General features: G+C 39.9%; 1 protein-coding gene across 11 annotated transcripts in view; it reads right to left on the reverse strand.

Annotated features, from left to right (window-relative positions):
- The window catches only part of fryl.S (FRY like transcription coactivator S homeolog), a 221,815-nt gene that overhangs the window by 2,555 nt on the left and 194,144 nt on the right, over positions 1-25,116 (reverse strand). For 5 of the 11 annotated variants that reach the window (XM_041579467.1, XM_041579464.1, XM_041579463.1 and 2 more), the window contains 16 exons: positions 24,964-25,104; positions 21,571-21,768; positions 21,258-21,419; positions 19,155-19,229; positions 18,775-18,951; positions 17,211-17,219; positions 16,687-16,881; positions 15,402-15,575; positions 13,198-13,451; positions 11,046-11,253; positions 7,907-8,056; positions 7,676-7,774; positions 4,050-4,118; positions 1,558-1,575; positions 464-574; positions 56-249 (listed from right to left, as the gene is read on the reverse strand). In XM_041579467.1, the coding sequence (XP_041435401.1) occupies positions 56-249; positions 464-574; positions 1,558-1,575; positions 4,050-4,118; positions 7,676-7,774; positions 7,907-8,056; positions 11,046-11,253; positions 13,198-13,451; positions 15,402-15,575; positions 16,687-16,881; positions 17,211-17,219; positions 18,775-18,951; positions 19,155-19,229; positions 21,258-21,419; positions 21,571-21,768; positions 24,964-25,104 (2,234 nt within the window). The remainder of the gene's footprint in view (positions 1-55; positions 250-463; positions 575-1,557; positions 1,576-4,049; positions 4,119-7,675; positions 7,775-7,906; positions 8,057-11,045; positions 11,254-13,197; positions 13,452-15,401; positions 15,576-16,686; positions 16,882-17,210; positions 17,220-18,774; positions 18,952-19,154; positions 19,230-21,257; positions 21,420-21,570; positions 21,769-24,963; positions 25,105-25,116) is intronic. The other 6 variants (XM_041579462.1, XM_041579468.1, XM_041579469.1 and 3 more) reach the window with 3 other exon arrangements.

A 25,116-nucleotide genomic window follows, 5' to 3' on the forward strand; every position in this document is an offset into this window, starting at 1 on the left:
TGCCCATTGTTAGAATGGTTGTGAAGTCTAAAACATACTGCATATTCACACCCACCTGAAAGCCTTGACTTGTGCTATGGCTGATGCAAAATCGTTTCCTCTCAGGTTTGCTATTAAAGAATGAACGGCTGCTTCACTTCCTTGGCAAAACTCAGAAATGTCAAAGTCTTCTATTCCAACATCTGAAGAGGACTCTGCTTCCTTCAGACAAGACTCCAGCTGGGAAAGCTCCTCAGACATGTTTATAACCTAAAATGTGATTACAGACAGAATTTACATATAATCATGGCAATTCCTTCCCTGGGGCATAATTACTTTTCCTTTCCATTTATTAGAGTCATTTTGAGCTGAAAATGTTGTCATGTACATCCTTCTGAATCCCATGATACTAAATGTGACCCAAATGGATAATCAGCTTTTTGGCAAGCCTGGGAAAACAATGCATAGTAATGTGTGTATATACCTCATCCTCTTTCTTAATGGAGTCCACTTGATTGATGAGTTTGCAGTAGGCCTGGAAGAGCAGAAGAAGCTGGAAATGCAGCTTGTACAGCCTCCGACATAACTCAAGCTCCTGGGAACAGAAAGAGAGCAGACCATTAAATCCCTGAGGCAACCAGAGGGTCAATCACTGGCAATAGGACCAGCACAGGATTTGCAGAATCAATGGAGGTTACTGGATTAGTGCAGAGAAAGTTAACATAGGCTTCTACTAGGGATGCTAGGAGTCTTGTTAAATAAATGAAATGCATGGAAATGGCCCTGCTAAAAAAACAAACTTCTATATCAGAAAGAATAAGCAGCTCATTAGAACTTGATTGGATGGCAGATATTAGCATTAGTAACAAGCAACAATCTACAGTCTTCCCCGTAAAAAGGAGAAATAAACACTAAAATTGTTTTATATTTGATGCCCCTCAAAATTTGGGGGGTTACTGTACACAATTTTAAAGCCATAAGTGCTGCAAAACCTCTGTGCGCTGGTACAGTAAGTTAATGTATCAAAATTAGCATTTCAGGCCAAGTTCTTTATTTGGCTTTATTATTGGCTTCTTATTTTAGGGGGACAATGTAGATTGCTCAATGCACACACATTTAGTGCTTAGTTCTCCTTTATAAATCTGGAAATGCCTGGAATCAATTCTACAGATAAAGGTTCTGATATCACAAAACGTAAAGGTTAAAGTAAGAACCTGCAGGGTCATACAGGAGCCCATTTACTGTATGAGAGCTGGGTTAATAGATCCTTCATTATAGTGACAGTAAATAGCCCATAGACAAGGTGTATGTCAGGTAAACCCAACCTATGGCCCTATAGGTGTTGCTGAAGTAGAACTCCCAGCATTCTCAGCGGTGCCGCCCAATGCTAGCAGTGGTGTTTCAGGAACAGCTTAAGATCACAGGACTGGCTTTCCCTGAGCCAAGCAGAACTGCAGCAAACTGTAACCGTACAATGGAGGAATAGCTGCTGCCTCAACAAATGGACAAGACAGATGAACGTCCGATTTGAACCGGACACGTTTTTAGCATTTGATAAAATCAAGAACCATGACTTACGGCTAGTATTTCCATTTGCTAAGCAAGAAGGTGAGCAGGTCACAAAAACACAAAGAAAGAGAAAGAGCGAGAATTAGTGAGAATGTACGTAATGTGACCGGTATATTAACAGCCCCTTTGCTATGACAGCATTCTGATAAGACACAAGTCTTTACTGTATTGAGCCTTTACTATAAACACGGAGACATGCAATCCAGTTACAACACCAGCATGTCTAGAATTAGGTGCTGGACAACTGTAGCGGCTAAAGATTCTCATACTGACTATTTTCTTCATTCTGAATGCATACAGTCTGGGTAGAAATGCACAATAGTGATAGGGACATCTGAGGTATATAAATATATCATATTTGCAGATACCTGTAATTCTAAATGTATTTTGCAGATTACATTCAACATGGGTAAGGCTGTGATAATTAACAATCCCTAAATTAATTTCCTAGCTCCATATGTAGCCATCGAACCAGCTCTTCATTTTGGCTTATTTAATTATTTTATGTAATAAATCTGAAAATGGGGTCTCCAAATACAGGTATAGGATCCCTTATCTGGAAACCCGATATCCAGAAAGCTCCGAATTACGGAAGGGCTGTCTCCCATAGACTCCATTTTATCCAAATAATCCACATTTTTAAAAATGATTTCCTTTTTCTGTGTAATAGTAAAACAGTAGCTTGTACTTGATCCCAACTAAGATATAATCAATCCTTATTGGAAGCAAAACCAGCCTATTGGCTTTGTTTAACGTTTTAATGAATTTCTAGTAGATTTAAGGCATGAAGACCCAGATTACGGAAAGATCCATTATCCGGAAAACCCCAGGTCCCGAGCATTCTGGATAACAGGTCCCATACCTGTACCTGTAATGCTAAATGTATTTTGCAGATTACATTTAACATGGGTAAGGCTGTGATAATTAACAATCCCTAAATTAATTTCCTAGCTCCATATGTAGCCATCCAAGCCTCGAACCAGCTCTTCTTTTTGGCTTATTTAATTCTTTTGTGTAATAAATCTGAAAATGGGGTCTCCAAATAGTAACGACTGACTCACCACATCAGGGAAGAGGCCCAGGTGAGTCCTCAGCACGGAGAGCGGACAAACCGAAAATTCTTTGGAGAAGGCACTTTCATTTCATTCTTTTGCCCATGAATATAATGCAATATCCTGAATCAGGAATGTCACTTTTGCTTTTGCCCAGCTCAGATTAGCTCCTGATCAGCCCTATAGCCCTGGCTCAGATGGATAGCTTTTAGTCTAGTTGAATATGGGGAGGATCATCCATTTTTCTCCTCCTGCATTTTGTATGCAGACAGAGAAAAGCAGATTCAGTCCTTTGTGTAGCTCCAAGGCATTGCCTGTGCAAAAACGTGAAAGTATTTCTGTGCAGTTCTACGCAGGCTCTCGAGTGTCTGTCACAGGAGCTACACAAAGGACTGCCTACAAAATGCAGGAGAAAAGCAGATTAAAACCAATACTATATATATATATATATATATATATATATATATATATATATATATATATATATATATATATATATATATATATATATATAGAGGTGCAATCAACCAGCAAAGTTATTTAAATTTCACTGGAGCTGAGGGAGTTAACAGGACAATGCATTTAGATGTTGAGCATCTCATAATCATCACTGCAGTAGACAAGAAGTAACCTCTGAGACAAACTGGAAAGGAATATATTCCATAAGAGTCTGATGCCATTGTGTGTGTTGCTATACAATTTCTACTTAAGGGGGCTCAACATGGTGCAAGTTTGCACCCAGGCAGCAACCCATATCAACCAACCTGCAACTGGCTGGAAAGGGAATCACTGACCGGACTCTATTTATTACTGCCTAGATTTGCCCAGTGTTAAAGGGTTTGTTCACCTTTAAATAAATTTTTAGTATGATGTAGAGAGTGATAGTTTGAGACAATTTGCCATTGGTTTTGTGTTTTTTGAGTTATTTTGCTTTTTACTCCGTTTGCAGTTTCAGTCGTCTGGTTGCTAGGGTCCAAATTACCCCAGCAACCATGCACTTATTTGAATAAGAGACTGGAATATGAATAGGAGAGGACCTATAGAGAAGGATAGTAATAAAAAGTAGCAATAACAATACATTTGTAGCCTTACAGAGCATTTGTTTTTAGATGAGGTCAGTGACCCCTTTTTGAAAGCTGGAAAAAGTCAGAGGAAGAAGGCAAATAATTAAAAAACTATAATAAATAATGAAGACTAATTGAAAAACTGCTTAGAATTGGCCATTCTATAATAAAATAAAAGTTAACTTAAAAGTGAACCACCCTTTAAATGAGCCCAACTGTATTTAAACCATTCGAATTGGACTACATCCCTCTCTGCAGGTACCTGGATATTATTTATCAATGGACACCTCTGCTGGTTCACTGGTACACTCACTACAGAGACTGTAGAGAAGTAAATACTGCCTATGAGTAGGTGAAGGTGCAAGAGAAGAGAAGGGGCACCTACCTGTGCTTCTGTATTAGATGTATGAGCACTCTCCCCAGAACAAAAGGTCCTTTTGCAGTTATCCAGCCACTAAAACAAGACATAAATGGGATATTAAAGGGCATGTAAAGTCTAAAATAGAATAAGGCTAGAAATGCTGTATTTTGTATACTAAATATAAACATGAACTTACTGCACCACAAGCCTAATCAAACAAATAATTTATGCTTTCAAAGTTGGCTACAGGGGGTCACCATCTTGTAACTTTGTTAAACATCTTTGCAAGACTAAGACTGTGCACATGCTCAGTGTGCTCTGGGCTGCTTAGGGATCGTCATAAACAAAGCTGCTTGAGTTCTGCATGGCTGGTAAGTAAGGTGGGGGCTCCCCCTGCTGTTCATAAGTATGATTGTTTCCCTGCCCAGCAGTTAGGGACCATCTGACAATTCCTATCCACAGCAGTAAATGAAGGGAGAATTTCACTGCATACAGTCAATTTTCTTATAAAATTAAAGTATATTGGAGATAGGTTTCTTTTTCATTAAAGAAAGTAAAAATGGGATTTTATTTTTTTGCCTTTACGTGCCCTTTAAGGGACACATTTGATGCAGATTATGACATCTAATTTACCCAAGACTGTCCCACTCCTGGAAATCCAGTGCTACAAAACAGTGGCGTAACTAGATATTACTGGGCCCCACAGCAAATTATTTTTCAGGCCCCCAAAATTTTTAGCAGTTGACTTGTTTTAACAATATTTATTGAAACTGTATATGAATTAGGACCTTGTGGGGCCCCTATACCTCCTGGGCCCCCCTGCAGGCGCAGGGTCTGCTTCCTCTATAGTTACGCCCCTGGCTACAAAGGTGACAGCCCGCTGACATGGTCCTATCAGATCTGGCTCCCTACACTACACAAGCTTCATCCACCCAAAGGCTGTTTGGGAACAATGCGAATTATAGTCTGCAGCAATGGTAATCTAGTATTAGGGTAAAGGCACACAGGCAGATTCAGGGAGATTAGTCGCCCAGGCGACAAATCGCCTCTTCTTCGGGTGACAAATGGCCTCTTCTTCGGGGTGACAATCTCCCCTAACTGCCTTCCCGCTGGCTATAATGAAAAATCGCCAGCGGGATGGCACTCGCAGCGCCTCATGAGGAAACTTCGGAAAACGAAGCGCCGCAAGGAGATTGTCGCCCCGAAGAAGAGGAGATTTGTCACTGGGGCAACTAATCTCTCCCAAATCTGCCCGTGTGTCCTTACCCTTAAAGTGACGTACGGTAATTAACAACAAAAGCCTTAATGATGGGCGGGTATTTGTAGACTCGCTTGCTAGAAGTGATTTGGGTGGCCTCTAGCTAACCTTCAAGCAACGTAGCAAAAGAGAAAAAGAGGAATCAATTTAATAGAGGCCACTCACTTAGTGAATTAACTAGGGAGGTCTGCATTAGGGAGGGAAGGTGACGTCTCCAAGGAATACAGTGCCAGATTCAATTAGTGACATGGGCCCAAGGTTCCCTGTAAATTCCATTTTCTTCTCTGACTTGACAGCGGATGCTAATGAATAAATGGAGTGCAAAAGCAAAGGCAGAAGCAGTGCAGCCCTATAGCCTTTACATCTCAAATATCATTCTCATATAATCTCTTGCTGTGCAGTGTGTCTGCCAGGAATCGAATTAGACTTAACTATCTCCGTACCAATACAGCAGTGACACCTATTTATGATATATATACACTTATATATTTGCCATTTGATTCTCAGCCACAGATAATTCTGGCAAGATTGTGACAATTGTTTTCTCACTCAGAGCATTGCCATAAGGTGGGGAGCTACATAGCCTACAGGCATCACCGTATTCAAATCATGGTGCCAGAAACATTAAAACGCTCATTTTTGGTATCTAGGCAGTGCTATGTGTCTGACATGAGACAAGTTAATACCTTCTGATTTCAGGAGGCTTCACTTTGCATGGAATTGCTTGTGAAGGGCTTTTTTTGGCTCATTTTAGCCCATCTCACATAACCAGGTTCGGTTTTCTGTTTTGGTACCAGAAACAAGGGCCATGCACTGCCCTCAAGTAGGGTTGCCACCTGGCCGGTAATGATGGTTCATCCCAATGTTATTAATAGGGAAATATAAATATATAGGAAGGCCGGGATTTTTTTCCAGAAAAGTTGGCAACCCTACCCTCAAGAGAGCCACGGAGAAACAGAAGGTTAATATATCATATAATATATCAACTGCTCATTGGCTAAAAGGAACGGGGTGGGCTCTGTATAAAACCATGTTCCATAAAAATGGAAAAGGCCAATAAATCTATTGAAAACAAAGAATTCTAAATAAAAGAACCCTAGGGGACATTCTGTAATATGGAACACATTTGTCCTCCCCTCTACTTAATGCAATGATGACACTGGGGACTCGGCCAGTCAGTTACTATAATGTTTTGTGCGTTAACAGCCTCAGAGCAGAGTTTGTATTTATTGTTGCTCCTCCAAACCTCATAGAAGGGCCCTTTATCGCAAATGTCGATTGCAGACAGTACAGGTTGCATATTACTGCACATAGAACACGTATCATTCACATTTAGTCCCATAATGTACAACCAATGACGCAAAGAATGCTGTGGAACTACAACTCCTAAAGAACCCTCAAAAACCAGGGGGTTTAATCCATAAATTGGGGCCTAATATTTCCCTCTGGAACTCTGTACCTGATGTAGTCAAACTCTAATTTGCCAAATAAATCCGGCTGTAAAACATTCCATGGAGAAGACAATTGAAGTTTTATCAGGATTAGAACAATCACGTTATAGGAACAGTTTGGTGTAAAAACTGGGTAAATAGATAGGCTGTGCAAAATAAAAAATGTTTCAAATATAGTTAGTTAGCCAAAAATGTAATGTATAAAGGCTGGAGTGACTGGATGTCTAACAGAACAGAACACTACTTCTTGCTTTTCAGCTCTCGAACTCCGAGTTAGTCAGCAAATTGAAGGGGGGCCACATGGGACATAACTGTTCAGTGAGTTTGTAATTGATCCTCAGCATTCAGCTCAGATTCAAAAGCAACAGTTATGACCCATGTGGCCCTCCCTCAAGTCACTGATAGGTTACTGCCTGGTAACCAATCAGTGGAAACCAAGAGAGCTGAAAAGCAGGAAGTAGTGTTCTGTTCTGTTAGACATTCAGTCACTCCAGCCTTTATACATTACATTTTTGCCTAACTAACTTACATAGTTACATAGTTACATAGGGTTGAAAAAAGACAAAGTCCATCAAGTTCAACCCCTACAAATGAAAACCCAGCATCCATACATACACCCATCCCTACTTTTAATTAAATTCTATATACCCATATCTATACTAACTATAGAGTTTAGTATCACAATAGCCTTTGATATTATGTCTGTCCAAAAAATCATCCAAGCCAACTATATTAGAAACAATTCTTATTTTGCACAGCCTATCTATTTACACAGTTTTCATTTTTGTACTGAACAATTTCTTTAAGTTTTGTTGTGTCTTTGGTATAATCATTATCTTTGTTGACAGTATAATAACCCAGGCCAGTTTGTGGACTAAACCAAATGAATTTCAATCCTAGGAGGAAAATGGTTATAAATCCCCGTTTTAGCCATTCAGTACCTGCTCAGCAGCCTCCCGCTTGGCATTGTAGGTATCCAGATGCTCCTGAAGCTCCAGTACACTAAATTTTAGGGTTTCCAGTAAGCCACAGGACATCAGCTACAAAACAAAATAAAGTGAAATAGTACCTTGAAGCTGCAACAGAACAGATATAATAAGAGAACATAGGCCATTCACTGAGAGAAGAGTCCAAAAGGTAAATATTTTCTCAGACCCTTATGATGATTTTACCGTTTCTGCATCCACAAAGACTGTCGGGCACTGAGAGCAAGCCGTCATCACCTCAAGGGAGCTTTTAAATTTGGTGCCAATTCGCTGGAGGCTTTCTCCGAGGAAGCTGACTGAATCGTTTGTCAGTGTCCCAAACTTCCTTTGAATGGTCTATAGAAAGAACAGATACAGGTTCATGCAAATATAGGTGATTATTCTAAACTGCACAGCAGGTCTGGACTGAGAATCAAAATAGGCCCTGGCATTTCAGATACCCAGAGGCCCCAACAGGCCACAAAAAGGCCCAAACAGCTCTTCCCCGGCCCACTAAATAGTGAGTGTCTATGGCATCTAACAGCAGCCCCTCTGGCATTTGGCAGAACTCACAGATTGCCAGTCTGGGCCTGCTGCACTGAAAGGGTTGCCTGAATCAGCATTTAAAAAACAAGGTTAGCTGTCATCATCCATTTACTATTATGTATTATTGTATAATACATGAGTCTGTACACTGAAAATACAAAGAAAAGACTGATAACTGATGCAAAGTGATGTAAAGTCAACACAATGTTTATACGTTAAAGGAGAAGGAAAGGCTAAAACTAAATAAGCTTTACCAGAAAGGTCTATAAAAAATACACCAGTAAAACCCTCAAAGTAATGCTGCTCTGAGTCCTCTGTCAAAAGAAACACCACATTTCTTTCCTTCTATTGTGTACTCATTAGTCGCCCCGAGTCTGAGCGTGTGTCTCTGCCCTTAAACTTGTAGGTTTACTCTTCTTCCAATGAAATTATGTAGATAAATGATGAAGGCAACATTGGCACCATAGAGAATTAAGACACAAGCACTGAATGCAGAGATTTCCAGATTTAGGCTAATGCCACGTGTGGTGGATTTGAGTACTAAGTTCACTGAGTAAGACTAATGTCTCACAAGGCAGATTCTCAGCCTGTGGATAAACACGTCCATCCTTCCACTCAAACGTTTCTTGCTGTGGCTACACTCTAAACCACTGCCTGGGCCCTGGTGCAGCCACAAGGACTGGATTCAACATGGAAACACTCAGGTATGCATTTTGGCACCAAAATCTACTGTGTGTGTCTGCACCTGGGCCAACGTGGTGACTCCAGGCATAGCCAGGCACATCAAGAAGCTTTTAAGAGAACAGGGGATATCAGGCACTAAAAAGACTGTATCCAAAGGGTGTGAGGGTCTCCAAAAATAAAGAGGCAAATATAAAAAGTAGAAAAATTTATTAGGACATGAAGACCTAACGCGTTTCGTGCCTACTCATCAGCCTATGAGTAAGTGCCCCTATAGGCACGAAACGCGTTAGGTCTTCATTTCCTAATACATTTTTCTACTTTTTATATTTGCCTCTTTATTTTTGGAGACCCTCACACCCTTTGGATACAGTGTTTTTGGTTTTTGCACCTTGGGACTGAGGTGAACTGTGAGTGTTTTCTCCTTATTATTTTTTCTATTATATATTTTTGTACCTTTACTTATATTTATTTGTTGAGTGGTACCATAGATATTTTTTGCTATGTGGCAGTAGCACAAACCAAAGTATTTTCAGATATCAGGCACTAGCCTTAAAAGGGTTGTTCACCTTTAAATTAAGTTTGTGTATGATGTAGAGCGTGCTATACTGAGACAATTTGCAATTGTTTTTCATTTTTTATTATTTGTGGTTTTTGAGTTATTTAACTTTTTATTCAACAGCCCTCCAGTTTGCAGTTTCAGCAATCTGGTTGTTAAAAATTACCCTAGCAACCATGCACTGATTTGAACAAGAGCCTAGAATATGAATAGGAAAGGCCTGAATAGAAGGATGAGTAATAAAATGTAAATAACAATACATTTGTAGCCTTACATTTTGTTTTTTAGATGGAGGTCACTGACCCCCATCTGAAAACTGGAAATAGAGAAGAGGAAGTAACTAAAAATACTATAAAAATATAAAATAAAGACCAATTGAAAAGTTGCTTAGAATTAGCCTTTCTATAACATACTAAAAGTTAACTTAAAGGTGAACCACCCCTTAAAGTCTTACTCAGTGACCTTAACACTTGGGGGCATATTTACTTAGCTCGAGTGAAGGAATAGAAGAAAAAATACTTTGAATACATTTTGGCTACTTCGACCATCAAATTGGCTACTTCGACCATCGAATCGAACGTTTCGAACTAAAAATCGTTAGACTATTCGATAGTCAAAGTACTGTCTCTTTAAAAAAAACTTCGACCAACTACTTCGCCACCTAAAACCTACCGAGCATCAATGTTAGACTATGGGAAGGTCCCCATAGGCTGCCTAAAAAATTTCTGATCGAAGGAAAATCGTTCGATCAATGGATTAAAATCCTTCAAATCGTTCGATTCGAAGGATTTAATCGTTCGGACGATTTTTCCTTCGATCGTTCGAAATGCAGTAAAACCGTCAAAGGATTTTACTTCAAAGGTCGAATATCGAGGGTCATCTGCTGTTAATGGATATTAGAAGTTGTTACCTTGTCCCTTTTTAGTCATCTTGGACTTCTAATATTCTTACTAAGTACTTCTGAAATCCTTTAAAATATACAGTACTTTATGCATTAAATGAAGGAAGGAAATATCAGTGGGGTGCCAATTTGTGAGACACACACCAGCAATCCTAATTGCTATCTTGCCACCCTAAGCAGACCAACATGAGCCATTTTCCAGTTGCACTTAGCATGTAACAAGCTAAATACACAAGCTCTGAAAATATATTTGCAATGGGCTGTCACTTTATAATAGCAGCCTGGATTTGCATGAGATGAAAGTTCTACTAGGAACTCAGGGATTCCCAACCCTTTGATCCCATGAGCAACATTCAAATGTTAAATGAGTTGGGGAGCAACACTAGCATGAAAAGAGTTTTTGGGATGCCAAATAAGGGCTGTGATTGGACATCTGGTATCCCCTATGTGGACTGTCAACCTACTTGAGGCTCAGAATATGGGGTTTTTATGCAAAAAAAAACTTGCCTCAGTAAGTCAGTAATTCAAAAATAAGATGTTGGTTTGAGGCCACTGGGAGCAACATCCAAGGGGTTGGAGAGCAACATGTTGCTCACGAGCCACTGGTTGGGGACCACTGTACTAGATTTATCTGACAGAATGACACTGGGGGGACTGACCTGAAACAGCCTGGAGAACACATGAAAAGTGTAAACTGCACAGGAGCCATCTGTCTCAGAGAGCATCTGATTGACATGGCAGCGCCAGGCTTCCTCCTCATCCTCGTAGGCCACCGGTTGGAAAGCAGCCAGAATCGCAGAGAGGAAGGGAGAAGGAGGTGGAGACGTGTGAACCTCTGCAAAGCCGTCCTGTTCTCCCTCGTCCTGGCTGTAAAAGGATGAGAAGTAAAGGAACATAGTTAATAGGTGCCAGACACCACATTATAATAACACATTCAACACAGACAGGAAGAGGAAAAAGCAGAAAACAGCACAGGCAGACTCACAGGCTCAGCGTACCAAACACACGCACCACACAAGATGAAAAGATATATTTGATATTCTTTGTGCTTAACAGAAAGGTAGACATCTTCTCTTATGGATGGCACCAATATAAAACCGTTAAGCACAAAGCTCTTTGGAAGGCTGGTCATGAGGAAATGCAGAGAGAATATGCAATGACTCGGCTGGAAACGGCCCAAAAGCAATTGCTGCAGATTCAGGGTTTTTTTCCCCCCTTTAATTATCTTAAGTAATATTTGTACTGAATATGGAGCACAAAAGACAAGAGAGCATCAATTTTCACGGACAATCAATTTAACTGTCTGCCGAGCAAATTGCTGTAGTATCTGCTCTTTGCCAAGTGTATGTGCTCTTGAGGTTTCTCCTTTGCACCTTGAAAAGTCTTCCAATGGTGAGCTCCATTACACTGCAGGGAGGGAAGGACTTCATTTCTCTAGACGAGCAGCCCTTATTGGTTACCAGTTGGATAATAAATAAAGATTGTCAAGAAGATTCCAATACGTTGTGATATCCTCCATGTTAGCATTTTTATTTCTGTCATACATTGCTCTCATTCTGCATATGTGCTTTGTTTTACAAATATAAATCTAACGAGGGATCTACACGGAGTTTACAATCTAAAGGTGGCTATACAAAATCATATTGTGCTATGTATGGCGCCATCCTGATATCTCGGTAAAAACGGTCTAGATATTTACACACAAGTTAGGAAATAAAATCAGGTTAAGACCAGACATGTTCTTGCAGTCAGTGCTTGGATTGAAGTGAAAAAAGTGGAGGGATGCTCTGTGTGGCGAGCGTAACGCGGCATGCTAAAACAAGCCCATCCCACAACCATAAGCCACGACCATTGTTATAATAAGCCTCACGCACCAATACTTTCTGGTTTCACCCACTTTAATGTAAACCCAGTTGTATCTCCATTTTGGTATTTCCTTCTAATGCACAGTTTGATGCCCAGAATGCATAGATTCATGTATGTGACCTGTAGGGACCCCAAAATGAAAATTGTGCATATGACTTTTCTTGGCTGCCTATACAGCTTCTGCAAACACAGCACCTCGCCTGTTTATTATGTGTCATAACACAACCCCATCATATTCTAAATGACCCAAGATTAATTCATATATATCATTCTCTCACTATTCCATAATCTGCTGCTGTTTAATACCCTCATTTTCTCTTTTTGTTTCTTCTTCTCTCCTTTTTGCTACAACCCTCTCTGATGCCTCCACCTCCTTTATCTGTTTAAAACTTCTCTATCTCTTCTCTATATCTCTTCTAAATATTTAGCTATACTTTATTTTACCCCTGCATTTTATTTGCATGCAAAAGTGGAGAAAAAATAAAGTAGTGAAGAGATGGCACCCCTGTGCACCCCTCCCCAATTCCAACACTGCATGCAGTGTTTCCACAACAATTCTCCCTATGCCAAAAGATAGATCATCCCAATTTGGCTCAGCTGGCCAAACCAGGTAATATTCTGCCTTAAATAATGTGCTCAAGGACACCAGGAAGTCTTGCCCAAGGCAATATTGGATTGAAACAAAACATATTAATAAAAATCTATAGAGTTTATTATAAAAGCTTGTGTCACCAGGAACTGAATCCAGGCCTGAAATGAGTCTAGAGCCTTAACTATTCAGCCAAAGGGAAATAAGAAGCCCTTTCATTCGCAGGTGTTAGTGGGAGGAAGTACAGTGCTTTAACTTGGACAGCTCGACTGACAACATATAGAAATAAAATCCTAACTAGATTATTTTAGAGAGAGATATTTAATAGAACAGTAATTTGGTACAGCAAAACCTACCTTGATAGATCAGAGAAATCGGCTTCTTCCTCTTCACATCTTTCATCCAGCTCCTTTAAAGCAAGTGTGACGTCTTCTTCACAGACAGAATCAGGGGGGCTTTCAGGAGCTGGCGGCTCCAGAAGATCACATGGTTCTTCTACCTCTAAGAGCTCCTGAAAAAGTAGTTGTTCGTGCTGCTCTTGGGTAACATATGAGCCTGTGTCTTCACTAGCAGTGCTCATCTGCTCATCCTTCCCTGCTACACTGGCCTCCTGAAAAAAGGGAAAAATCCTATTACTTCTTGTTCTTGTCCTCAGAGCATGGCCATTTACCTATAGAATATAAAAAGTTTTAAAGACAGTCTACAGCTAGAAAAATGCCATTCTAATAAAAAGTTGCTTCCAGATGGGCCTGCTCAACTGATATCAGGACAAAAATCAGACAGATCTATTGAGCTATGTGACAAGGACCACATAGGCACGTTGATTCGGTCCTCGTCTGGCAGGTCTGTAGGCCCCATCATATGATCCCATCCTTGGCCCCCTGGCCACCGACAGCATGATTAGTCCCACAATGTGGGTGGCCAAACTGGGCCCAGAGAAGATCATTTGGCAACCTCGCCAAACGTGCAGTGCATGCCCAGCTTTAGTTTCACGGTCACTTATATTGGTAATGTACCAAAATGGTACAGAAACAAGAGGTTGATGTGCATATATGAAGTGTTTAGACATTCACCAACTGTAAAAAGGGCAGGTAAATCAAACCATATCATTTCATAAGGCTATTCAGTATCAGTGACTTTAGATATGTCCTTCCAAAAATAGAATGACGAATGCAGTGAATAATAAAAGTATTTCATTCAGTGCATTAGTACCAGTGAATAGAAGGTTTAAGAAAGCATTCCAGCTTTTCTATCCTGAACAGTAAACTTTTCATACTTGCTTGTGTTATGAGAGATAGAGAATAGATCTAAAAACACTTATAGAAGAGTTCTAAAATAACACACATGGTGCAGAAACACTTACCTTGTGACAATAAAGTTCTTAACTAGTGCTTTATTTTACTCTATGCTTTACCCTACAGAGTGATTGGGGGCTATTGGCATGTGAATTGCCATGGGCTTCTCATACGTACAGCTTTTAACTGCTCATACACACAGCCTCTAATTGCTCATACACACAGCCTCTAATTGCTCATACACACAGCCTCCAGCTTCTCATATGTACAGCCTCTAATTGCTCATACGTACAGCCTCTAATTGCTCATACACACAGCCTCCAGCTGCTCATATGTACAGCCCCCAGCTGCTCATACGTACAGCCTCTATCTGCTCATACACACAGCCTGTAACTGCTCATGCGCACAGCCTTTAACTGCTCATACGCACAGCCTTTAACTGCTCATACGTACAGCCTTTAACTGCTCATACGTACAGCCTCTATCTGCTCATACGCACAGCCTCTAACTGCTCATACGCACAGCCTCTAACTGCTCATATGTACAGCCTTTAGGTGTAGGCCCAGTGCAGAGGAACATAAATGGCCCCCTGAGGCCTTAGACTACAAGAGAACCCATTTAAGTCTTTTACATCTTTTTAGTATAATAAAATGTATTTCTACTACATGTGAACCAGCAAGGCACTTACACATTAAAGACTCAGTGCTTGGTCTAACTCTTGGTCTAGCAAAATGAAAGGTAATGTTGAATGAAATGTGAATACTTACAAGTCTGTGGTCGGCAAGTAGCAGCACTGTCTCATCCACCCAGGCCTTTCCAACACATTTAACCCTAACTTGATGGACTGTAAGTGTTCATTGCAAAATACCAACCACTAACACAGCTGCCCTGAGGTCCTAACCCCAATTACAGCCCAGATCTCAGACTGAAAAGCAAATACACTACAAAGAAGCACCAGAAGGAAATAAAATCGACTTGATTCTAGGACCAAAGGAACCAATTGCACAGATAGGACTGATAAATGAACCAGTTCACAGAGAAAAGCAAATAACTTATTGAGAATATTTGTAACCTTTTTGGAGATTTATTTCTGCATTAATACCGACTTTCTGATATGATTTACCAAAAAAACCCCAAAAGGTTAGAAATATTAAGACGTAAACAGAAAAATATCACACTGACACAGATGACAGTTGCGCACAAATCACTAGAAACCACTAGAAAGAACCCAAATCAGCCGTGCACCAGCCCAGATTTCTCCCCACCTCAGGCAGCTGACTGTTAGCGCTATCTGGAGGGGTCACCTCCAGACTTGGGGTCTCAGCTCTGGTGAGTAGTACTTCTTCCGTCAGAGCACTACTTGCTATAGAATCTATAGAATGCTGAAGAGAGTTCACGTGGTCCGGCATGCTCTCCTCCGCCGTGGAATCATTGTGAAGCTGAGGAAGAAATAAGTTACCAGTGTCAGCAGAAACAAGAAACCAATGGAAATCTAAACGTCTAAAGACAGATTTATATTAAAGGGGAACTATCGCGAAAATGAGAATCGAATATAAGCTTCATTATACTGAACCAAGAATCTTTCTAAATAAAGTCAGTTAAAAATTCTGCATTGTTTCTAAAATAATCAAATTTATGTTCTTTATCCCTCTCTCTGTTCTGTTCTTATCTCCCTCTGTTTCTCTTCATTCTGTCTTTATGCAGCAGTTGGGTGTCAGGTGAACGATCCAATATATCTTATAAGGAGGCTTCCTTTCCTAGCAGATGTATTAGAGCTCACTCAAATAACTGATTCCAGTACAAACAAAATCTAAAAAAAATAACCGCCTTTTGCACAAATCCTGCATGTAGAGAGACATGATGTCTGGTGATTTTAATAGAGTGAGCTCTAATACATCTTCTGGGCAAAATGAGCCCCCCTATAAGATATATTGGATCTGACTGTCAATGATTATCTGACACCCAACTCCTGCATGAAGAGAGAATGAAGAGAAACAGATGCTGAAAGAGGAATAATAAAAATGAACTAGAAAGGTACAGAATTTTTAATTGATTGTATTTAGAAAGTTTCTTATTTCAGTATGCTGAAGCTGATATTAAATTTTCATTTTTGTGATTCCATTTTAACATCCATGACATTTAGATAATGACTTGACTTGTCTATTAGTAAGAGATACCACTGTGGTTGAGCATCCCCCTTAAAGCATTCATTCACTAACAATTATATTGCTCTCCGATGCAAATTCAGTGCTGTATGACTAGCTACTGTACAAAGAGCAGTTGTGTAGTGGGGCCTCTGTGTGGTCTGTATGTGTCCATAGCTGTAGGTAACAAATGTGTAATTCACAGACAGTGAAAACGTGCTGTAAATGCACGGGACAATAGACCAATGAGAAGTGAGCATGGGAGCTGGCCTTATAATGTTAACTGATATTCCATTTAGAATGGATAATTAATAAGACTAAATTGCATTTTATATGTTGTATACCCGTGACATCAAAGCAGCATTTATTTTATTTTCTATAGCGACCATAAAGGATCATGACCTACCATGTGTGACAATATCTGACTTGCAGTCAGTGCTTCTTCTTCTGAGGACTCATCTGTGTCCTCCTGATTGGTCAGGTTCAGACTGGGGGTGCTGCCAGAGTATTGGCATTCCTGCAAAGATGGGGTATCACCTTTATCAATGCTGTCCAGTGATCGCCTGCGGACGCCCCAGTTGAAGTTATCCATGCTTTCACCCTAGGAAAAGACAACATATTAGGCAAGATATGTAGAGATCTCCCATTTCTGTGACAAATCACAGGCAATGCAGGACACAGGAGGATTACTTGTGTGCACTTGTGAGAGATGGAACATTTCACTCTAAGGCAATGACACATGGAAAAATTGCCTCAACAGAAACAGATATTTGAAGCCTGCAATTGGGTCAATGGATCAAAAAGCCAACTTAGGCATGTTTAATAACTATAGCATTGTATGTTTTAGTTCACACAAGTACACACACACACACACACATACCACAGAGGGTTCACAGCGGGAACAAGCCACTCCACCAGGCTGCAACTTACCTGCAGCTCCTGGTTAGCAAAAAGGAAACAAACAATTATATAATTAACAAAGACAGACACAGAACCAGGAGTCAATTGCATCTAATTGCACTTTAATCTCTGTAAACAACAGAACGTATGGTCATGTCACAAAACGCAAATATTTGGTGAGGGTAATAATTATGATGAAATAAATTCATCATAAATACATGCAGGTGCCTTGAAAATGATATTATAAAATATTGAATCTGTAAGGCCTCATGCGCATCGGAAATGAAATGATGCATAAAACGACAAATACACAGATGAGTGCAAGGCCTAGGAATCACCCACGTATTAAAAACGTTTTATGCCCACTACATTCATAGAACAATTCCATAAAAAATCCACATATATTTCATATATTTGCCCAAATGTCATATCCTGCAGCACGCTTCTTTGAATAGTCCAACAATGGAAGTAAATGGCTGCTATGAATTAATGCATTCAAGCAAATCTGCAACGTCAGTGGAGAAGATTGACAGGTTAGTGCTATCTTGTTAACCCCCCCCAATCACAGCAGAGAATGGGGTATATTTATCAAAGAGTGAAGTTTGAGATCATCACAGTCCTCTAGTGAAATACCGCCACTCTCCATTCATTTCTATGGGATTTTGAAAGGCGTATTTATCAAAGGATGGCCTTTCACTTTCACCCATTCATAAATACTCTTTTAAAAATCCCATAAAAATTAATGGAGAAGTGGCGGAATTTCACTCTAGAGGACTGTGGCGATCTCTAACTTCACTCTTTGATAAATATACCCCTATGTGTTTCACATGTGTGCATGATGCAATTTTTGTCTCACTTCATGCCATTTAGTTTTAGACTGGTCCACTAGTGGCCCCAGGCTTGGGTAGGTCCTTCTGCTTACACAATTATGTGGCCTTGTCTGCCTCATCATGGTCATTCCCCATTTATTTATGAGTAAAGGGGGAGAATAAAGAGAGGACTAAGGAGTTATGGTGGGTCCCTGATACCCCAGTCCACTGAGCTCATTCCCTGCTTTTTTAAAGATTTTGTACTTATTAATCAAGTACAAGATCGAAAGCAGTTTAGGGCAGTGGGATGAAAATGATTACATACATATATTATCTATACATAAAATATCTAGTCCTGGCACTGGGAGGGCGAGTGGGACTAACTCTCCTCTCTACATACAGAGAAATGTGCTCTCCTTGTATAAAAGTTTTTAAAAATAATAAACAGCATGCCTTATCACCATGCCAGATTTATAGGGTTTAAGTACAATAGAGGGGAATATTATTGCTTCCATTAATGTAGGGGGTTTGTTATATTTACATGCAAATGCAATGGAATTGTAATGTCAAATCGTTTTTGCTCATCAATGACAGAATCTAGGTTGCACATAATGTAAACTGACAGTCATGCATTTAAGGTGTATGTAAACAGAAATCAATTGTACTTCATGCTGACATCAGAGCAGTGTTGTGTTTTATTTCCTCTGATAGAGCCAGTACACCCCAGATGAGGATTATGACACAGGTGTATGTCAGGCATTAGTAACTAGACAGCAAGCTCTTACCTCAGCATCTTCCAACTCAACATCCAAAAAATCAAAGTCCTTAAAAACTCCAAACTGCTGTTCACTGCCTGTATCCTCCACTGCAACTTCCTCCTCCTGAATGGCTTCCTCTGTGCTGGAGATGAGGCTGGTCTGCTGGTCTCCGGCTTCCAGTTCTTCATTTGATGAGAAAACCACCTGCAGAGAGAAAAAATCAGAACAGAAACACTCCATCACATTGTGAAGTCATTCCAGGCAATTAGCAGGTATGGGGGCTCTCCTGACAAGGTATTTAATAAGTCACAGCAATGCAAAGTGTGGGGCTTGCAATTAGAGGAGTTTTAATTAGAGGTTCAGCTGAAGGAATCGAAAACATTAAAGAGTGTTCTTTTCACACTTACTGAGGGGTTTTTGGGGAGCCCAGAATCTGGCCCACAGAGGGAGAGAACATTCATGAGCTTTTCCCGGGTTCGCCTCTGGAAAACAAAAGCGCTTATTAACACAGAGGCTTCCAATGGTGACAAGATACTATAAAAGAAGAACTGGATTAAAAGTATGACCCATTTTATGCATCATTTGATTCAAACACTTTTTTCAGTTCAGTTGGTTTCAGATTGATTTGTATTTTCTATTTGTGACCGTTTTTCTAATATTGAAGTGTAAAGTTTCATTTTTCACCTTCTAAAGCAGTTCAGGGGGGGGTGGGGGGGTCGCCAACTCTTTAACTGTTCTAAATTGATACATTTAATTAATACATTTGTTATCTTTGCACTTGCTCAGCAAAATCCCTGAGTTTCATTAAAGGCAGCTGTTAGAATTGATACATTAGTTGCTAATATTCCACAGATACTGCTGAGAAATGTATCAACTAATTGTATCAACTAAATGTAGAAAATTGTAACAGTTCAGATGCTCCTGGATCACTGAGTTTAAGTCCTGCGTGGAACCAATTTGTTAAACCCGAACCCAACCCGGGACCTGCAACCTGAACCCGGAACCGCATTCTTACCTGCTTGGACCCGCAAGTACCTTATCTGCAACCCGATCCGCTGACCATCAAGAATCAGGAAGTGCTGTCATTGTAAACCGGAAGTGACGTCATTGGAAGTGGGCGTGATCAGAAAACGCGCTACTGAGAAGACCCACGGCCCGCAGAACTGCATCTATAGCTGCACCCGAAACTTCTCCCGCAACTCGCAGGTTACTCGCTTTCTGGTACCCAAACCGCTGCAGAACTCTACACTGAGCTGCCAGACTGAGACACTACAGACACGAACATTCAACTTTAATATTATGATTTGGGAAAATGATAAAAAATAAAAGATGGAAAGCTATTGGAAAAAGTCTATTTCTGGGGAACAATCTGAAAACAACTGAACTGAAAAGTGTCTAGGAAGGTGAACAACCCCTTTAATTAAATCATTTGATTTAAATATTTTTTTCACAGTCAAGCTATTAATGTTTGTAATATGCTGTTCTTCAAGTGTAAGTTAAATGTAGGATTAAGATATATGACCTGTCAACAAGCTTTCCGACAATACACAGCATATAACATCTGTCATAGGAGGACAGGAATAACCAGTGTCCCAAACCCCTCTATCCATGTGGGTGCAACAATTACCACTGCACAAAGAGGTGGCTATACATATATAATATATCTACATAAAATGCTAATGAGGCAGCAGACATGGACATCTTTTGTTGTACACTGCATTCCACTCATTACATTTATCCACCCAACAGACTACAAGCATGATGCGTTTACTTAATATTAGGAATGGCACTTGGCTATCCTAAGCTTAAACTGCACAAATGTTCTTGAGCAGGGGAATGTCATCGATAGCTTTATGCTGATGATCTAAAGGCAGATTCATAGAAAGAACAGGACATAAACAATCCTCTACATCACACCAAGCAGATAACCATTCTCCATATAAACCTGCAGTTCTGCACTGTCTAATGTCTGAATTGAAGTAGCCTGGGAGATTTAGTGGACATGAACCAGTCTGTGGATAAATCTGGCTGACAGTAACTGGTTTACTAAACCCCCTAAAAGGAAATAATATTATACGGGGAAATAAAATGCAGATGTCACAGGGATCAAATTAGTATTTAATGGTACCCAAACCAAAGTATGGACATTGCAACTCTTGCAGACACATCGGATAATCGGCTTCTTTATTTAAGCACACAGATTACAGCAGTGGGGTGCAAACTAACGCGTTTCGTGCCTGTGTCTTGGCACCTCCTCAGAGTTGTGTGAACGTGTTTTAAAGTGGTGTCACAGGTCAAATACAATGAATTAATCAATGTACATTCATAAAATCCAAATATCCAAATTATCAAATGATAAATAATTTGGATATATGGATTTTATGAATGTACATTAATTTTATTATGTGTGCTTAAATAAAGAAGCCGATTATGATATTACATACGTCTCCCCTACTTTGGATCAGTGCTCAGAAGCGAGGTAATTGATGCATTACATTGCTAGCACTAACCTGGGATAGCTGAGGCCTCTTCCAGCTGACAGACACAAGAGCATTGGAGTTGGAGCCGGATGAGGTGGATGAAGTGCTGCGTGTCACAGCAATGACTTTGGGATTTCCATTTCTTCCTGCAGCACTATGCTGGTCACCATACTTGTGCCCTATGATTGGCGTCTGAAAAACAGACATAATTGTCAATCCAAACACTGTGTGCATTTCATGCTGAAGGTTAAGCATATCCCTCCCACGCATACTGTTTTTATACTGTATATAGGCTTCACCATCCCAATCACAGACAAATACAGTGCCCAGATCAAGTACATACCTCTGAGATATCAAAATGAAAGTCTAATGTTTTCCCGGGTAGCGCCTTGGAAGTGCAATTAAAGATTTTTGTAAAGGAGATTTCAGGAGAGCCTATATCTCCTCCGTATGATTTTGGGGCATCGCTGGGCACAACCAGGCTGGCAGATCGAGACACAACGAGCTTCAGGATGTTTAGGGATTCTCTCCAATAGGGGCTCTGCCAAGGGAAATAAAGCAATACTAATGAAAAGTTATTGCTAATAACGGCATATTAAAACAATATTATTCTGCTCAAAAGCATGTGTCAAGCTTAAAGGCTTAAAGGGATACTGTCATGGGAATTTTTTTTTTTTCCAAAAAGCATCAGTTAATAGTGCGGCTCTCAAAAGAGCAAACACATTTTTCATATTTAATTTTGAAATCTGACATGGGTCTAGACATATTGTCAGTTTCCAAGCTGCCCCAGTCATGTGAATTGTGCTCTGATAAAGATCAGTCACATTTTACTGCTGTACTGCAAGTTGGAGTGATATCACCCCCTGTCCTCCATTAACCCCCCCCTAGCAGCCTAACAACAGAACAATGGGAAGGTAACCAGATAACAGCTCCCTAACACAAGATAACAGCTGCCTGGTAGATCTAAGAACAGCACTCAATAGTAAAATCCAGGTCCTACTGCGACACATTCAGTTACATTGAGTAGTAGAAACAACAGCCTGCCAGAAAGCAGTTCCATCCTAAAGTGCTGGCTCTTTCTGAAAGCACATGACCAGGCAAAATGACCTGAGATGGCGCCTATACTCCAATATTAGAACTAAAAAAAAATACCCTTGCTGGTTCAGGAATTACATTTTATATTGTAGAGTGAATTATTTGCAGTGTAAACAGTGTAATTTAGAAATAAAAACGACATCATAATAATCATGACAGAATCCCTTTAAGGCTCTAGACCAGGATTCAGTTCCTGATGACACGTGCTTTTATAATAAGCTCTATAGTTTTTTATTAATATGTTTGTTTCAATCCATTATTGTCTTGGGCAAGACTTCTTGGTGTCCTTGAGCACAACATTTAAGGCAGAATGTTACGTGGTTTGGCCAGCATGCTGATACAAATTGGGATAATCCATCTTTTGGATAAGGGAGATTTGTTGGAAAAGCACTGGCTACCAACACAACAATATTACAAAAAAATACACTTGCTGGTTCAGGAATACATTTTATATTGTAGAGTGAATTATGTGCAGTGTAAACAGTGTAATTTAGAAATAAAAACTACATCATAACAATCATGACAGAATCCCTTTAAGCCTATTCTTTGTGGATCTATTTATATAAAACCATAATAGCAGGGTTTATAAAAAGAACACAGATATATATATATATATATATATATATATATATATATATATATATATATATATATATATATATACTTGTTGTATTTGTAGGTGCATGGACTCTCTGTAACGTTCCATAACTGCACCAATGGCTGATTTACTCCCCCTTAAAAACAAACTTTTATCCTATAAATGCCACTGTTTATACAATTAAAATATGGATAGTGGGGATTTTCTGTGCCAGGAAAGCCCCGTGATAGAGCAGATCCATACCCAGTCCATTATAAAGAACGTGCCTGGCAAAGTAGTTGGTGTCTTGAGGAATTCCCTCATTTTTACTGAATAACAAATGCTATAGAGTAGAGAACAATATTGCAGTGAGTGGTTTGTTATTCAGTAAAACAAGAGACTTGCTCAAGGATCTGAATACTTTAGGCAAGGCCCAGTCTGTTTAGCCCTTTGCTTCATTGAGTTTTTATTACAGACTAAAAACATGAGGGCAGGAGGGACTGTCAACGTTTTTTCTGCACTGCTGACCTGTTTTTTATTTCATTACTTCCAAACAAAGCCCCTAAAGCAAAGCACAATGCAGAGTATCCTGCTGTATTATGTGCTCTTGGAATGCCACAGTGCTATTAATGTACGGCACAGCACCACAGTGCTTAGTTAGCAGCAAGAATTCTGTGCTTGTTATGAAGCCAAAAAAACATTTTTTACTTCCTTGTTTTCTGACAAAAAGTCATGCAATTTCCCTCCCGCCCCTAATTTGCATATGCAAATTAGTATTCTGGTTCGGTTCGGCTGGGCAGAGGGATTCGACCGAATCCGAATCCTGCTGAAAAAGGCCGAATCCTGGCCGAATCCCGAACCAAATCCTGGATTTGGTGCATCCCTAGTAAATACGCGGGTCGGCAGTTCTGCGGGTTTGTGGGTAGTAGGTCGGGCCGCGGGTCTTCTCAACAGCGATATTTACTCCTTTTTTCTTGTCACGGCTACTTCCAATGACGTCACTTCCGGTTTACAATGACAGCACTTTCTGTTTTACTCATTTTTTTCTGATCGCATCTACTTCCGATGTTGTCACTTCTGGTTTACGACAGCACTTCCTGATTCTTGATAGTCAGTGGGTTGCGGGTCCAGATTGCGGATAAGGTACTTGCGGGTAGGGTCAGGTAGCGGTTCCAAGCGGGTAAGAATGCGGGTTGCGGGTCCGGGTTGCAGGTTGCAGGTACGGGTCCCAAAAAATTGACCCGAGCAGGACTCTACCCTAATTATTAGTATTCCTGCATTTTACATTTTTTATTTGTGTTCCACTTCAATGGGTGCATTTCCCTGATTTTTGCATCAAGTTTTCCCGTTTATTACATTAAAATGTTGTCCTGATGTTCCCAAAAATTGCTGTTTGTCTTCTGTGATTGTTATTATTAGTCAAATAAAGAGGTTTATATAGAAGTGTATATTTTGCCATGGTTCTGCCTGTAAATAATCAATTCCAATTAGTTTGTCCCTCATACAGTCCTGCACCAATCACTTATTGCTTTAGGGTATGTATGTGACTGGCAGAGGGGCACAGGCCCCCCATAATGTAAAATGCAATGCTTAACTCTTGTTATTAATGTAGTACATACTGTATTTCAAAGTAAAACTGACTTCTATACTTATTTATAACCTTTCAGTACTTGAAGAAAAAAGTTGCTTTAACAAATTTCCCTGATTTTACATTTTGCGGCTTTTACCCAATTTATTTCCTGGTCCCCTGAAAAACATAAAATCGGGGTTCTACTGTATGCTTTAAAGAGTCATTTCCAATGTGCTGCAGCAGAACAAAACTATCTGCTTGTCAGAAAACAAGTAGTGTTATGTTTAAGTCTCTCAATACCTTGGCATAGTCAGTTTGGCAACTTCTACCCATGTGTATAATGTATATAGTATATGTTGTATAGGATGGATATTTTGTTCCTTTAAGGAGAAAATAAATTGGATATGGAAACATATACACTATGGATACATGTATGATGCAGAGATGCCATCATATACGAAAGGACATACAAAAGAAAGGAGAACGGTACCAACCTGCACATATTTCCCGATGACTTTGATAATCTCAAGGTTAAACTGCTTGACTGGAGCAGCAGAGAGTTCAATGTGACTGAGCAGGCTGTGGATAATCTGCAGTAATGACTGCTGCATACTTGCCAGGCCTTTCTCCAAGAGCTAATGGGGCAA

Source organism: Xenopus laevis, chromosome 1S, assembly GCF_017654675.1.
Source record: "Xenopus laevis strain J_2021 chromosome 1S, Xenopus_laevis_v10.1, whole genome shotgun sequence".
Taxonomy (NCBI): domain Eukaryota; kingdom Metazoa; phylum Chordata; class Amphibia; order Anura; family Pipidae; genus Xenopus; species Xenopus laevis.